This window comes from Triticum dicoccoides, chromosome 3B, assembly GCF_002162155.2.
Source record: "Triticum dicoccoides isolate Atlit2015 ecotype Zavitan chromosome 3B, WEW_v2.0, whole genome shotgun sequence".
Lineage (NCBI taxonomy): Eukaryota > Viridiplantae > Streptophyta > Magnoliopsida > Poales > Poaceae > Triticum > Triticum dicoccoides.
In genome coordinates, this window is record NC_041385.1 from 155,136,264 (window position 1) to 155,153,474 (window position 17,211).

Sequence of the window (17,211 nt, forward strand, 5' to 3'; positions counted from 1 at the left end):
CGCTCCTCCTCTCCGCTGCTGCCGACTCCTTCCTCTCCCACCGCCGCCGACTCCTCTCTCTTTGTCGCCGACTCTCCTGAGGTATGAATCCGCTTCCTCTTCCTCTCCCTAGATTGGATTTATTGTTATGATTAGATTTGGGTTCTTGCCGTCGCCTAGATTGGATTATGGTTTGATTAGGGTTCATACAAATTTTGCGCTATTTTAGGCCTCCCATTCTCCTCTTGCGCCTCTGCTCGTCTGCTGGTCCGACGCCTCCCGTGCGGCTTCCCCTGCGCCGCCGGCGACCACTTCTCCTCGGACTCCGGCGTAGGTAAGCCATCCGCTTCATATCCTCACCTTTCTCTTCTGTTTTGTGTGGTAAGTTGTATGAGGCTATGCTTGGTTGATGCAAATTTGGGTTTTTCATATCCATCAGCGCCATGTTATTTTTCTAGGGTTTGGGGTTGTGCTTGAATTGCTATGTGTGGTGGATGATGGTGGATTTAGTATGCTCTGTTGGTGGATTTAGTGTGGTTGAATTGCTATGCTACTGTAGATTACTATGTTGTTGCTGTTGGTAGACTGCTGATAGTGTGGAGATGAAGGACAATGTAATTAACTGAATTCTGTGGTAGACTGTTGTTGTTGTTGAATTCTATTGGTAGTGTGGTACATTGAATTCTGTTGGTAGTGTGGTAGACATTGTTGGTAGTGTAGTTAACTAAATTCTGTTGCTTTTGAATTCTGCTGTTGCTGTTGTTGTAATTAACTGAATTTTGACAGTGTGGTAGACTGCTGTTACTAGTTGTGGTTATTCTTGTTGTCAAGTCTTGTGCTGCAGTGGGATGCCTGCATATGCAGTTGTAGTGACCTGCATGAACATGGGCAGAGTAGTAGCAGCAGTAGATGCCAACTTTTGATATGCATGGATTCTTGCTTGTTTATATTCTTTTAAACTGAACATGCTCAAGTATGGAAACATTACATTCTTCTCCAGCTTAGTGGCCAAGAAACATTACATTTATGAGTGCACATGCTCAAGTTTGTGTGTCTGTTGATGTTTTTGCCATCAGAAATGTTGATGGGTGTTGTTGATGTTGATGTTGATGTTCTTCTTCTACTCATTGCCCCTTTGCCAAGCTAGAGTAGGAGCAAAATGAGGCCATTGCCATTTATAGTAAATATTCCAAATTGAGGCCCTGGCAAACACATGTAGTAAATATTCTACTGTTTTGAAGTGCTTGTTTCCTATTTATGTCCAGTCCTGTTTATGATAACTTGTTGTTTACTTTACAATGCTGCTTTTCAGATAAGTGAGATGGCTGGCTTGGAGGATTTCGAGTTCTTCGAGATCGTAATTGAGAAATCTTGCAGTAGGCAGGTATGTTTATCATCACTCATTTCTTTATCATCACTCTGCTGTCTAGTGCTTGATTGCCACAATTAACCACTGCTTGACCCTCGCTGCAGAGGCTGCCTGACAAGTTCGCGAAGATGCTCGCCGGTCGTGAGCCCCACAAAGTGAAGCTGCGGGAGGCCGGCAGCGGGCTTCACAGGCTGTGGGACGTGTTGGTGGTGTTTGATGGTGAAGGCCACATGTACCTAGGGCCTGACTGGGAGCATTTCGCCCGCGCCCATGAGCTACAGCTCGGGTACCTCCTTGTCTTCCGCTATGAAGCTCTCTGCCTCTCTTCTTCCTATCCTTTTGGCTTCCTCTACCAGCATGACGACAACACCATGTTCACACTTTGTCGCATTTGGCCTGGCAATGGGAGCAGCAGCAGGGATGACGAGGAGCAGAGCGGGGATGACGAGGAGCAGAGTGGGCAAGAAGAGGAGCACAGCGGGCATGACGAGGAGCAGAGCGGGGAGGTGCAGCCTATTTTGGCTGACAACGACCTTGCTATGGTGGTGACTGACGACGACCTTGCTATGGTGGTGGCTGACGATGACCCTGCTATGGTGGTGGCTGACGACGACCCTGCTATGGTGGTGGCTGACGACAACCTCGTGATTGTGGTGCCTGACGTTGACCTCACGATGGTGGTGCCTAACGATGACCTCGCGATGGTAGTGGCGCTGGCGATTCCACAGCTGGGCGACAGGACCATGCCAATTGTGGTAGAGGAGTACATCCGCGTTGGGATTCGCCACTCTGAGCGCATCAGGTTGATGAAGGTGAAGAAGGAGGAGTGAAGATGTTAAGAAAATGAAGTGGCAATGTTAAGCATGTTAGGTTTAAGCTTGTTAGTGTAATTTGAACATGTCAATGTTAAGTATGTCAGGTTTAATTTTGTGCATGCTCATGGATGATGTATGACAGTGTCATCTAAACATGTCAATTTCTTAACAATGAATATTCAGTTTGGTAATTGATGGGAATTGAAATTTTATATGCATGCTCATGGATGAAAGATAAAATTATGGGTTTTTGTGCATGCTCATGTATGAAACAATATAAGTTTCATTTTTTGAATGCTAAAAACATGACTCAAACCCTAGCCACGGATGACCGCCATGATGAAATTCGCCGGTTTTTGAAAACACCGTAAAAAATGCAAAAACCGTTTTTCATTTTTTGAATGCTAAAGACATGTGTTTTTCTTGAAGCGGCTACAAGGTAGGCATTTCATCACAGAATCGACAACAGATTGGCACGGCTCAAACCCTAGCCACGGACGGCCGCCGCGATGAAATCGATCGGTTTTTGAAAACACCATAAAAAATTCAAAAAAAACAAAAAAATGGGAGACCTCTGTGTCACATCATCAAATGTGGCCTACCAACTAGCAAAAATACTAAACTTGCAATACAAATGTTTTCTTGAAAAAGTGTTCTCAAAAACGACCTACCATGAATGAAGATTCATGGCTTTCAAGCCAAACTAGCAATGATATGGCCGCATCCGACGAATAGTTTCTGATAATATACCCAAATTTGGCGCATTCCTCCGTCTTGTGATGGCAAACAATGTTGCCAAAGCGAGGTTCCAACTTGTTTAACAAGAAAAACCATTTTTTATTTTTTGAATGCTAAAGACATGCGTTTTTCGTGAAGCGGCTACAAGGAGGGTCACCCCAAATGGCGCCATTCCATGTCTATCTGAAAGTAGACCGTATTTTACGGACGGTCGCCAAAAAGCATGCATTTCTGACCCTCGTAGCTACTCCCGGCAATTCAGACCACCTTCGGCCGATTCAGCTGGAACTGGCTGGAATTTGAAATGCGGGTCTTCCATAGCGTGCCCATTATTTTCACTAAAAATGCTTTTTAGCTTCACAGGTAGGCATTTTATCACAGAATCGCCAACAGATTGGCATGACTAAACCCTAGCCACGGACGGCCACCGCGACGAAATCGGCCGGTATTTGAAAACACCGTAAAAAAATTCAAAAAAAATCAAAAAAATGGGAGACCTCTGCATCACATCATCAAATGTGGCCTACCAACTAGCAAAAATACTAAACTTGCAATACGGATGTTTTCTTGAAAAAGTGTTCTAAAAAACGACCTACCATGAACGAAGATTCATGGCTTTCAAGCCAAACTAGAAATGATATGGCCGCATCTGATGAATAGTTTCTGATAATATGCCCAAATTTGGCGCATGCCTCCGTCTTGTGATGGCAAACAATGTTGCCAAAGCGAGGTTCCAACTTGTTTAACAAGACAAACCGTTTTTCTTTTTTTGAATGCTAAAGACATGCGTTTTTCGTGAAGCGGCTACAAGGAGGGTCACCCCAAACGGCGCCATTCCATGTCTATCTCAAAGTAGACCCTATTTTATGGATGGTCACCAAAAAGCATGCATTTCCGACCCTCGTAGCTACTCCTGGCAATTCAGACCACCTTCGGCTAATTCAGCTGGAACCGGCTGGTATTTGAACTGCGGGTCCTCCATAGCTTGCCCATTATTTTGACTAAAAATGCTTTTTAGCTTCACAGGTAGGCATTTCATCACAGAATCGACAACAGATTGGCACGACTCAAACCCTAGCCACGGGCGGCTGCCGCGACGAAATCGGCCGGTTTTTGAAAACATCGTAAAAAATTCAAAAAAAATCAAAAAAATGGGAGACCACCGCGTCACATCATCAAATGTGGCCTACCAACTAGAAAAAATACTAAACTTGCAATACGGATGTTTTCTTGAAAAAGTGTTCTAAAAAACGACCTACCATGAACGAAGATTCATGGCTTTCAAGCCAAACTAGCAATGATATGGCCGCATCCGATGAATAGTTTCTGATAATATGCCCAAATTTGGCGCATGCCTCCCTCTTGTGATGGCAAACAATGTTGCCAAAGCGAGGTTCCAACTTGTTTAACAAGAAAAACCGTTTTTCATTTTTTGAATGCTAAAGACATGCGTTTTTCATGAAGCGGCTACAAGGAGGGTCACCCCAAATGGCGCCATTCTATGTCTATCTCAAAGTAGACCCTATTTTACGGACGGTCGCCAAAAAGCATGCATTTCCGACCCTCGTAGCTACTCTCGGCAATTCAGACCACCTTCGGCTGATTCAGCTGGAACCAGCTAGAATTTGAACTGCGGGTCCTCCATAGCTTGCCCGTTATTTTTACTAAAATGTTTTTTAGCTTCACAGGCAGGCATTTCATCACAAAATCGACAACAGATTGGCACGACTCAAACCCTAGCCACAGACGGCCGCGGCAATGAAATCGGCCGGTTTTTGAAAACCATAAAAAATTAAAAAAAAATCAAAAAAATGGGAGACCTCTGCGTCACATCATCAAATGTGGCCTACCAACTAGCAAAAATACTAAACTTGCAATACGAATGTTTTCTTGAAAAAGTGTTCTCAAAAACGACCTACCATGAACGAAGATTCATGGCTTTCAAGCCAAACTAGCAATTATATGGCCGCATCCGATGAATAGTTTCTGATAGTATGCCCAAATTTGGTGCATGCCTCCATCTTGTGATGTCAAACAATGTTGCCAAAGCGAGGTTCCAACTTGTTTAACAAGAAAAACCGTTTTTCATTTTTTGAATGCTAAAGACATGCGTTTTTCGTGAAGCGGCTACTAGGAGGGTCACCCCAAACGGCGCCATTCCATGTCTATCCCAAAGTAGACCCTATTTTACGGATGGTTGCCAAAAAGCATGCATTTCCGACCCTCGTAGCTACTCCCGGCAATTCAGACCACCTTCGGCTGATTCAGCTGGAACCGGCTGGAATTTGAACTGCGGGTCCTCCATAGCTTGCCCGTTATTTTTGCCAAAAATGCTTTTTAGCTTCACAGGTAGGCATTTCATCACAGAATCGACAACAGATTGGCATAGCTCAAACCCTAGCCACAGACGGCCGCCGCAACGAAATCGGCCTGTTTTTGGAAACACCGTAAAAAATTAAAAAAAGATCAAAAAAAGGGAGACCTCCGCGTCACATCATCATTACGGATGTTTTCTTGAGCTACTCGGTATGATTTTAACCATGATTTCTACAAAGTTTACAAAAAAAACCTATTTTTTCTGCCTCAAAACCTCTAAAAACTGGTGAAAATTTCCCTCCCACCCCACCAAAATTTCCCTCTTAGCACCAAATTTTCCCTCCCACCCCACGAAAATTTCCCACCACTTCTCTCCCACTACCATGCGGGACCCACCACCACTCTGCCACTAAACACGCGGGATCCCACTCCCCTCCCACTCCCCTCCCACTCCCCAAAATTTTCCCATTCCATTCCCCTCCCCGACGAACCCTAGCTTCTCCCCACTCCCTTCCCTGCTCCATGCCGCCCCACTCCCTTCCCTGCTCCGCGCCGCCCCGCCGCCCCACTCCCTCCCCTGCTCCACGTCGCCCCACCGCCCACTCCCTCCCCTCCTCCGCGATGTCACTCCGTGTCGCCACGCCGCGTCGCGCCGCCCTCCTCGACGACAAATCCCCTCCCCTCAACGGCTACATCACCTGCATCATTGACGATGACGGCGGCTATATCGGGGTCCCGTCTTCTAGGGTTAGGATCTCCTGGTCCTTGTTCATGGGGTCCCGTCTGGTTAACGGGGTTAGGGTTAGGGTTCATGGGGTCAGGGTTAGGTTTCATGGGGTTCATGGGGATGATCTCCCTCTGGTTCATGGCTAGAACATGATGGGGTTAGGGTTCTTGTTGCACGCCATTGCAGCAGATGTTGTAGGGGTTTGCATGGTGATTGATATATCACTGCTGTAGGGGTTTGTATATGTTGTAGAGGACTTCTTTTATGTTGTGCCCATGGGGTTTGTAGCAGTGTTCTTCTTTTATGATATGTGCATGAAACTTGTGTTCTTCTTTCCAGTGAACAAGAGAATGCTTAGTACTTATTGTGGTATTGGAATTCCTAGTGTGTTAAGGCAGTATGACTAGTTCGTGGGGATGATCTCCCTCTGGTTCATGGCTAGATAATTTTGGTTGATTCTAATTGTTGAAATGTCTGAATTTGTGTTCTTCTAGTCTGTAGCCATGTTTGGTGTGTAGAGGCAACATAATCAATAGTTGAGTATAGTTTCTTCATCTGCTTTTGTACTTCTGCAAGTATAGACGTTTCATGCTTTACAAGTGGCAACATCTAGTTGTTTTGAAGGTCCTCATGATATACTCTTCTAAATTGCCTGCATAAGCATGATTTCAAGGCCTATTGTTATTGTTAACACTGCTTGCTTCTTTATTCATCAACTGGTGGGCAATCAGTTGATCTGAATGCATAAGCTTGCCTCCATTAGGGAAAAGAATTGAGTAATTCATTTGCTTATAGATGATTGCAGGTACATGCATAAAATTGCAAGTTAAAACATAAAAGTAATTGTTGTAAATAGTTGTTTTTGCTAGTCCACATTACTGAAGTATAATTCGTGTGCACTGTATTTGTATCCAACTATATATAATTGTAATACATGTGAGTTCTGTTCTTGTCTCTGGTACCACAACCTTAATTCACTTAGCTTGATGTAGTTTGCTCCACATATATTACTGCTAATGCATTGCTTCACATATATAGTTTGCTTCAATTCAGTTGCTTGCTAGCATACATAGGGTTAGGGTTTGCATCAGCAGTACTACTAGCACTTTGCTTGCTTGTTGTGTACTTTATATGAGGCACTAGGAAGATTTCATGATGTACATTACTACCTCCTTCTTGATGTAGTGAAGATATTAAGAGATGCTTCATATCTTTCCAGTGGACATGCATGCTTGTTTAGTGCACTTACATGTTTGCTTAATTAATAACACTAGATCACTATATTGTTGATCCATCAAGTTTGTTTCACATGTATTACATGTATGTGCATGATGGTCCAAATGCTTTCCTTTATTGATACAAGTGCATCATTTTACTTTATCCCTATTGTATCTGATTGTTGTTTATTCTATTTTGCAAGCACCACCTCAAGATCATCCATGGCAAGGATGACAAGGTCAAACATGAGGCCAACCGTTGGTATGCAACTTGCTCCTTGTGGTTATACTGTCAGTTTCATAAAATCTGTGTCTTAATATGCCAAGTGAAATGTATTGCTGCAATCTGAATAAGCTGGCTTAATTGTGCCTGTGTGCTGTTAGTCTTCCTTACCTGAATAATTAGGATTAAATGATAATAAAATTTCATAAGATATGTTTGGCTGTATGTCCATGCATTCCAAACATTCAACTAATAGTTACGTTTCCTTTATCATGCAAAGAAGAACCTCTCACCGAGTACGAGAAGGTTAGGGCTAGAAATATCATGAGGAACAATCGGATGTTCCAGTCCCTTGGCATCGGTGCAATAGCATCGATGATTAGGAAAACAAATGGTGTACAAGAAGGTAGAAGTGATGAGGTTCAAGAAGGTAGTGGAGTTATCAATGATGACCCAGAGTACAATCCTAAGGAGGATGAAGTTATTGATGGAGAGGAAGTGGATGATGTTGTAGTGAACAAGACTGTTAAGGTGCAAACTCTGTCTTGCTTGGAGGGTTGGGGTTCTTTTATGCTATGTTATTTCTTGTGCTCACATATTTCTCTTGTGATCTAATGCTTTTTTCCGTGCTGTTTATACGAGGCACTGAAGGAATGTAGGACGAAGAGGCCTGGTGTTAAGAAGACAGTCAGAAAGAAGAAGAAGAGCTCAGAAACATCTGCTGCAATGCCTCCAGGAAGAGTGATGGCCCCAGCTCCAGGACAAAAAAAGAGGATCCTGGAACCTGATGAACCTGCTCTTGATAGAGTCACAAGGCAGAAAGCAAAGATGGCGACTGCGACGGACCATCAGGAAAGTCTGCTGCGCATGGACTCTGGGACCTCGGTGCAAATGGGTGATGAGTTGCCGCCCATGGATGAAGGAACCACTCTCAGCATGGATGGAAGTGGCACTGTCTGCCTAGATGAAGGAGGAACCATCTGCATTGATGAAGCAGGCACTGTCCACACAGACCTTTGCCCTGTTGCACCTTCTTTTGACAGGAATGCTGTCATCAATGAAGAAGAACAGCAACTTGTGCTTCAATCAGTAAAGTTGACCTTTGCAATGTTATCTTTTACTAGTGCATTTTCCAAATGGAATGATCATGTATGCTTTTGTTGATTCCTGCATTTGTCGATTTCTATTCTAATTTATGAGTTCAATTTCATTTTCAGATGCAATGACTATCAAGACAAGACTTAGAAAGGGCAAAGGGCTAGAGAGGATCACCAAGTCGCTTGGTAGCAAGGTGCCTATCCAAATTGCCGAAGGGATGAAGCGTCCAGAGAAGCCTCTGCAGTCACCAAAGCTTTCTTCTGAGTGTGGACTCATTGCAAGAAGCCATCTTCCGGTTCTTCCTCACTTCAAGCTATACAAAAAAAATGCTAGTCTATTGGAGAACTACATTGGGAAAGTTGTTGTAAGCTACTTGTTTCGTAGTTAATGTGCTATCTATTTTCTGTTACACGTATGCATGATCACTAATATTGTTCCTACCTTGTTTGCTGTCTTGGTAGGAAAATTTTGAGATGAACATGGACTCGGAGACCATCAAGACCGCGTGCAAAGATATTCTGCAGAAAAATTCAAAGAACAGACGCCATCAGATCAAGAAGAAGTATTTTGATACCGTAGCCGCAAATAAAGTCAGCATTAAGTCTCCGGTGCCTGATCTGATGGATGGTGAATGGCAAGCTCTGGTGGAGATGTGGTCTACCCCAAGACACAAGGTTTGTCTCTGCTTTGTTTGATGCTTTATGTTCTACACATGAGATGCTAGTGCTAGATCATGCGGACAGTATGCTTTTTTGTAGGAAACCTGTGTGTCGAACAAGATGAATCGAGAAAAAGTCGTGTACAATCAGAGAACTGGTTCCAGGGACTACACAGCACACATTTTTGCCATTGTGAGAACTTTTCTGTAGAGACCTTACCGTTTGATCCTCGTTGAATAACATTTCTGATTCTTGCTGAATAGCATTTTGATTTTTGTTGAAAAACATTTCAGAAAGAAGAGCGTAAGGGTGAGGAGCTGTCTGCGATTGACTTGTTTAAGGCCACCCACAACAGCAAGAAGCACGGGTTTTCGGAGCCAGTCAAAACTGCTATAGTAAGTCACTCCATGCTTTGTCCATGCCCTGTTTGATTCACAGCCAGCTTTGATGCTGTTTGATGCTTTGATGATTTGATGCTGCCTGATTTGGAGCCAGTTCCATGCTTTAATGTTGTTTGATAGTTCCATGCTTATAGTTCCATGCTAGGCTTAATGAAGATATCAGAACAGCTTAATGAAGATAGTTACGTGGTGTCTGATTCACACACGCTATGTTCCATGCTTTGATGTTGTTTGATAGTTCAACAAAGATATCAGAACTTGTTGTAGCTATTTGTTGCATTTTTATGACATGATGAAATTTGATCTGAATGTTAGTCAGGAAGCCATCTTATATAGAACCACCATTCTAGGCTTAATGAAGTGATCATATTGTTCCAATTGCATGTCTCCAGGTCACTAGTCATCATCTTCTTGTATAGATTTTGTGTGCTGGTTTGGTTACTTCAAATAATCAATTTGTGTGCTGGTTTGGTTTCTCCACTAATGCCTATCATTTTCCTCCATATGCTAGCTTGAGATGGAAAAAATGAAGGACGCATCGGTACCAGAAGGTGAAGAGCCAAAGTCTACTGTTCAAATTGTCGAAGAAGTGCTGTTGAAATCTGTCAAGCAAAGCACATTCCTCGTGAATGTTGGGCTCTAGTCATCTAGGAACAACTCCCGCAACGCAACTACTGAAGTGGCTGCTCATGTTCGTGACCTTGAGCAGAAGCTGGAGAGGTCCGATGAAAGAGCATGCGGTTCCCCCATGTTTGGTTTTGGTAATTGATGACAATCTCTATGGACTAATGGTTGCCTTGAGTTATATTTGAAGGTTTTGTCTATAGGTTTTTCTTGAAGTCCATGTGTTGGTTTCAAGGAGTTTATGAGTTGACCAAGGTGTTATTAAGGAATTATCCAAAGATTGGTCATGTGAGTGTTGAGCTTATTGCAAGCATGTCTTGAAGAAGAAGATTGTGTGATCATTCATGTTTACCTTCAAGACATCATCCAAATGAAGAGAGTTGGAAAGACTCAAGGTTTATCAAGACTAAGTCAAAGAATGAATCAAGTTGATCAACACACAAAGCATAGAAGATGTACCGAGAGGGATCAAGCGATCCCATAGTATGGTAAGCATGGTCAATTACGCTTTGTGTACTAACCCACGGTCTTCGTGAGAGTTCTTTGTGGGGTTAGGTTGCGGTGTGCAAGTTCAAGTAGGATCATCACGAAGAGATCATATGCTTGAAGCTTGCCGTCCATTGTGGCAACAATGGACTTGTGAAGATCTTCTGAAGAGTGGCTCACCCATAGTGGAGTATGGGGGAGCAATCAACTAGTCTTCATCGAGCCAACGCAACCAAGAAAGGTGGTCCAACTTGAGGGAGTCAGGATCGTCATCATCTAGCTCAAGTGGACCATGTGCATGGCAAAGGTTTGCCCTTGATAGGTTTTCTATTTTACCGGTCTCATGGTAGTTGTGGGAGACCGGGTTATAGGATCGATTGCCGTACTATCAAGGGGGAATCTTGATGAGTTGCTTGATTGTATCGTTCGTAGAGAGCTCAAACCATTGCATCCTTGCATCATCTTTATTGGTTCTTGTTTGGTTCTTCTCCTTGTGTGATTTGGAGCTTTTGGTCATGTTCATGACAAGCTCGAGTTCATCGAAAACGGACTTCACATGCATCTTCTATGATGTTTTCGATGTTGGAGGGTATGCCGGTTCTTCTCTGTTGGAGGTGTCACTCCTTTGTTTGCTAAGCATACCTCCCCTGCCTCTTCTTCGCTGTTTTGATGCTACTCGTTGTCTTGTTTCAAACAAGCTTGAGTTTGCTCAATTCGGAGCTCATTTGCAGAAGTTATGGCAGTTCTGGTTTCCTTGGAGTATTCTTTGTTTTCGCGGTAGTGGCTTAAGCATGGCGCCAGCGGTAGTACCGCTCCCAGAGCGGTAGTACCGCCAAAGCTCTCAGAGCGGTAGTACCGCTCCCCAAGCGGTAGTACCGCTCTCCGAGCGGTAGTACCGCTTGTGGTCTTCGGTCGTAGTACCGCAGTGGTTCCGAGCTACTACTGCCTCGATTCGAGACCGTCGTTTTTCGTGTCGGGTTTTACGGTACTAAGTGCGGTAGTAGTGGCGGTAGTACCGCTCCAAGCGGTAGTACCGCGCCTACTCCCACGGTATTACCGCTCTGGGGCCAGGGCCCTGACCTCCTCGTCAGCGCGGCAGTACCGCTGGGTGAGAGCGGTAGTACCGCTCTGTGCGTGGATGTTCAGTGGGGTAACAGTTGGATTGGTTCCCCCACTATATAACGAGGTCTTCTTCCCAAATGAACCTAATCCCTTGAGCTCGTGTTCTTCCCCCATTGTTGACCTTCTCCAAGCTTGCTAACTCTCAATCCCTCCATGGATTCTTGCTAGTTTTTGAGGCAAAAGAGAGAGGAGATCTAGATCCACGTTTCCACCAATCACTTTCTCCTCTAAGTGAGGGGAACCCTTTGGATCTAGATCTTGGAGTTCTTCGTGTTCTTCTTTCGTTCTTCCTCTCATTTTCCTCCCTAGCATTAGTTGCTTTGGTGGGATTTGGGAGAGAAGGACTTGGGCACTCCGTGTGCCCTTCCCATTGCATTTGGTGCATCGGTTTGAGTTCTCCACGTGATACGTGGAAGTTACAAGTTGAGAAGCTTATTACTCTTGGGTGCTTGGTGCCCTTGAGCTTGTTCATCTTGGGTGCTTGGGCGCCCTAGACGGTTGGTGGTGTTCGGAGCTCAATCATTGTGGTGTAAAGCTCCGGGCAAGCGTCGGGGTCTCCAATTAGGTTGTGGAGATCGCCCCGAGCAATTTGACGTGTACCGGTGACCGCCCCCAAGGGTTGCCAAAGTGTACGGGTTCCGTGACCGCCCCCAAGGATCGCCATTTGTACGGGTTCGGTGACCGCCCTCAAGGGTCCCTTAGTGGAATCACGACATCTTGCATTGTGCGAGGGCGTGAGGAGATTACGGTGGCCCTAGTGGCTTCTTGGGGAGCATTGTGCCTCCACGCCGCTCCAAACGGAGATTAGCATCCGCAAGGGTGTGAACTTTGGGATACATCGTCGTCTCTGCGTGCCTCGGTTATCTCTTACCCGAGCCCTCTACTTATGCACTTTACTTTGTGATAGCCATATTGTTCTTTGTCATATATCTTGCTATCACATAGTTGCTTATATTGCTTAGCATAAGTTGTTGGTGCACATAGGTGAGCCTAGTTGTATTAGGTTTTGTGGTTGACAAATTAACCGCTAGGTTTATTCCACATTTGTTCAAGCCTAAGCCGTAATTATTTTAAAACGCCTATTCACCCCCCCCCCCCTCTAGATGACATCCACGATCTTTCATCCGAGCTTCAAGCTGAAGTGGTGCAAGAAGAATTGGCGGCAATCAAGATGAAGGCGGAAGAATCTAAAGCTGCACGCGACAAGGAACTTGAGCTGCTGCGCAAGAAGTCTCAAGAACAGGAAGAGAACTTAGCCCACTTGATGGCTCTCTTTGGAGCTAAGGTAGTTTGATGGTTGTGCTGTGAACCTCTTTGTCTTTGAGCTAAGGTAGTTGTTGCATTTTGAACCTGTGAACCTGGGAGCTGAGCTGAGAGCTGTTGCATTTTGTTGCATTTTGCTGTTTAAACTAGAGCTGTGAAGTTATGTGATCCTGTGAAGTTATGTGATCTTGTGAACCTGGATCACTTGTGGATCACTTGTGCACCTGGGCCTTTCTGTGAAGTTATGTGATCTTGTGAACCTGGATCACTTGTGGATCATTTTGTATATTTTCTGTGAAGTTATGTGGATCACTTATGCACCTGGGCTTGTGGATCACTTGTGGATCACTTGTGCACCTGGGCCTTTCTGTTTATAGTTATGCAAAATGAGAACCTGGGATCTAAAATGGCCAAGGCCCAAACAAGAATTAGACCAAAAAGGCTTGGGCCTAAAAAAAGAAATGACTGTAAGAAAAAAATTATAAAAGCTGCATAACAGAAAATAAAAAGGCCAAGGCCCAAATTCGAACTAGACTAAAAAGGTTGTGGCCCAAAACAATAGTGGACTATAAAAAAAATTCATCAGAAAAAGGCTCCATTCCTAGAAAATAAAAGGCCAAATTATTGGGCCAGGCCCATGCACATAAGCAAAATAAAGAGAAAAGAATTAAACGGGCGGAATTATTGGGCTTGGCCCATGTAGACGGCTGAAATGGACCGAGCTAATTCTATTTTACGACCTTTTCATTTGGTCATAATTCTGCCACGTCAGCTTGCCATGGTGGATCTGATATGGTGTGGTCGGATTGCTAGTGACCAAAATAATTGGTCGTTAAATCTACGACCTTTTTTTGGGCATAAACGTCTATGACCATTTCAGAAGAAAGGTCGCTATAGTCAGTTAACGACGGCCAGCTTTTGACCTTATGTTTTCTGTCACAAAAAGGTCACAAATTAAAAACAATGACCATTCAGTGACCAATAGTGGTGGTCACAAGTTGACATATTTCTTGTAGTGTCTCCCTTTTCTTGATGTTGTTATGCCTAGATTCTTGTCTGTTTACGTCCTACAGATTGATTTAATTTCATTCTTGTGCAAACGTGCAAAATTTGTATCGGTGATCCTTTGAGGAAATCGATCCGTAGGAATTCCGGATGAGTTCTATTGTGTTGTCGGCGGAGAACCTCAATTTCAGTGATTTGTAGAACTTCTATTGAAAGATCATATATTCATCCTTTTTGAATTAGTAATCTTCATATGTATACAAATTTTTGGATACATATTAATCATCTGTTTGTGAAAACAAGAATTGTTACTAATTCACACTACATGTATATATGATTTGTGGCATGGCAACACAAGGTCGAGAGTAAGTGTTGTTGGAAATAGAGAGCAAAGCTAAAGAGGTAAGTATTAATAATTGCTGATTTAGTGAGGGAGTACCACATATGGCCATCATTAGAAATTATATTTCTATATATGTTATAACTATTCATGCTAACTTAGATGCTTGATGCACAGCTGCAAATCTCTAGAGGAGTTGACAAAGAGTAGATAGGAGACGTTGGACTGCAACTATAGAACAAAAAGCATAATTGAGGGTGAAGCTTTTACCGGAGAGAAAGTCGCGCAAAGTCTTTTTTTAGGGGAAGTCTTGTTTTCTTATAGCGCTGGAGTGGAGACGGATAAGGAAGTGAAGGGGCTAGAGAATCAATAGTGACCTTGTCTACAATACTCTAACTCTAGGTTCCTCCTAATTTTTTACCCATTGCTGTGGAAACAACACAAGAAAGATGGGGCATGAACTTAGTTCCCGAGCTCACATAGTAGCAATAAATTAAAAAATTTAATGTTTGGGCAACAAACATTTTGAACTGTTTAGACCGTGTGCAACATTTCGTGAAAAATAACATTGATGGTGATCTAGAAAATAAACAAAACGAATACTCACGAAACTATTTTAAAGTTTGGGTCTATTTAGGGCACATCTAGATGTGCTCTACTTATTGCACATCTGAATGACCTAATAAAAGTAGAAAGACAAAAAAAAAGACTAATGAAAATGCTTGCATGAATCTTCATGTAAAATCAATGACATAGGATTTAGATGTGCAATATTTAGGGCATATCTAGATGTGCTTTAGCAAAACTGTTAAATTTTTTTGAGTATTTGTTTTTGCAAAGCACCATGTATGTTATTTCTTCACGAAGTTCTGCATGCAGCTTGCACACTCAAACGTGTTTGTTTCCAAAAAATGGTTTTCTTTTGTTGGTTTGCCTGCATTTACTATTCAATCAAATGCCCAATGAGTTCAGGATCAGAATGAATATGTGGGAAACAGATTTTAATATTTTTTACACATGATATGACCCCCACATACCATTCTAAATAATGCATTTTGATGTTTCTTGCAACGCACAGGCATCTTACTAATTGGCATAAAAGAGAAAGATGAACTTTAAAATATAAAAACGAATAGACAAAGACATGGAGAATCTTAATGGGCGGCCGAGAAAAGGAACGGGAAAACATAGGCCCGGTGTGGGAATGATGGAACCAGGGTGACAACAGTGCACGCATCTTCGCGCGCGATCGGACGGCAAAAAAAATTAGACTAGAGGCCAATTATTCTCAGTGGACTGAAAATTAGCAATTTCGTTTATTTAGTACTCCTATTGAGCCATGCCCGACAGACTTACGTCACCACACAGATCATTACTTTTTTTTAGGGTACACAGATCATTACATATCACACATTATGCCCATGCACGCGTAGCTCTTTATTTTGGTAATACAATATATAATATACTCCCTTCGTTCCAATAATGTAAGACATTATTCGTCGCTACAACAGAGCATGCTGAATCAACTAAGGCAGATGATGGAGATACGCCAGCGTAACTGGCCATGGGGGGGCGCAGGTACCTGGACGTCGTAGAGCGCGCGAGCAATGGCTGCAGCTAGCCACTTCAGTACTTCACCACCTACTGCCGTGCTTGCCGCCATGGTACTTGCCGCCGTGCTTGCCGCCGTGGTACTTGCCGCCGTGGTGGTGCCCGCCGCCATGCCCGGTGTGGTACGATCCCATGTGACCTGCACCCACGCATGCTCCCACGTTTTATGACGTCCCCAGCGTCTCAAACATACTTGACAGTTGATGAATGAAGGTGCGTATTACCGTGGTGCGCCCCGTGGGAGGGGTAGGCCGCCGGCGCGTAGCCGTGCGCCTGGTATCCGCCGTGCGGAGGGTAGGCACCGGCAGCAGGAGGGTACCCGAGCTGCGCGTGGCCGCCGCCGTATCCGTGCTGCTGCACGTGTCCGCCGTACCCGTGCCCGTGGCCATGGCCGTGCTGCGCATGTCCGCCGCCGTACCCGTGCTCGTAGGCGCCGTGCCCGTGCTGAGCATGGCCGCCGTACCCGTGCTCGTAGCTCTGGCCATGGCCGCCGTAGCCCTGCTGGTAGCCCTGTACATGGCCACCGCCGTAGCCGTGCCCCTGGCCGTATGACGATCCGTAGCCGTGGCCTTTCCCGCCGTTCACGAAGCCCTTCACGCCGCCGTTGTGGCCGCCGTGCATGTCGTGGCCTCCACCCATGATCGATTACTAGTTACCAACAGATATAAGAAGATACTGCTTTTCAATCCATTTACTATTGACGATTTAAAGCGAACAAAATGTATATGAAACGACTCGTGATCACTTACGAGAATTAGCAGCTAGCACACACGGACAGATGATAGCTCGGTGATCTGTGTTTGATCTAGCTCGTTGCTGCTCAAGAACTGTCGGGAGTGCGACCCATTTTATACTCGCGCGGCCTGATTCGGCGACGCGTACCACCCGCGTGAACCACGCACGTTAGTTTAGATTCGTTTTCAATATACTCCTATTTAACAATTTGGCGATCAGGTTCGATCCGTATGCTCTCTTCGAAAAGATCGAAAGGTTAGATTCGTTCTTTCTCTTATTAGACGGTTAGCATGGGTGCAGTGTGTCACAGCACCTGATCCATCCGTGCTTTTCGGTTTTGGAATTTATCTCCCTCCCACTCACAACAATATTTATGTCCCTATTTTTTTGTCTTTGCCCACTCACAACAATATTTATGTCCCTATTTTTTCTTATGGAATTCTTATTCATCGCCATTTCTAACATTTTGCAACTCTCCCGACA

The 17,211-nt window shown here is 44.2% G+C and overlaps 1 protein-coding gene across 1 annotated transcript; it reads right to left on the reverse strand.

Annotated features, from left to right (window-relative positions):
• Positions 1–15,674: 15,674 nt before the first annotated feature.
• Positions 15,675–16,875, reverse strand: LOC119275300 (abscisic acid and environmental stress-inducible protein-like). The gene is made up of 3 exons (XM_037556120.1): positions 16,743–16,875; positions 16,218–16,641; positions 15,675–16,132 (listed from the first exon to the last, which is right to left on the reverse strand). The coding sequence occupies exons 2-3, from the start codon at positions 16,630–16,632 to the stop codon at positions 16,017–16,019; spliced, it is 531 nt and encodes a 176-aa protein (XP_037412017.1). The 5' UTR covers positions 16,633–16,641; positions 16,743–16,875; the 3' UTR covers positions 15,675–16,016.
• Positions 16,876–17,211: the final 336 nt, after the last annotated feature.

What these genes read in the sequence shown, in the direction of transcription:
- LOC119275300 (XM_037556120.1), bottom strand. Translation starts at nt 16,632, where the DNA reads ATGGGTGGAGGCCACGACATGCACGGCGGCCACAACGGCGGCGTGAAG. An exon ending in CTCCCACGGGGCGCACCACG is followed by an intron (nt 16,133 to 16,217) that starts GTAATACGCACC and finishes GCGTGGGTGCAG; the next exon opens with GTCACATGGGATCGTACCAC.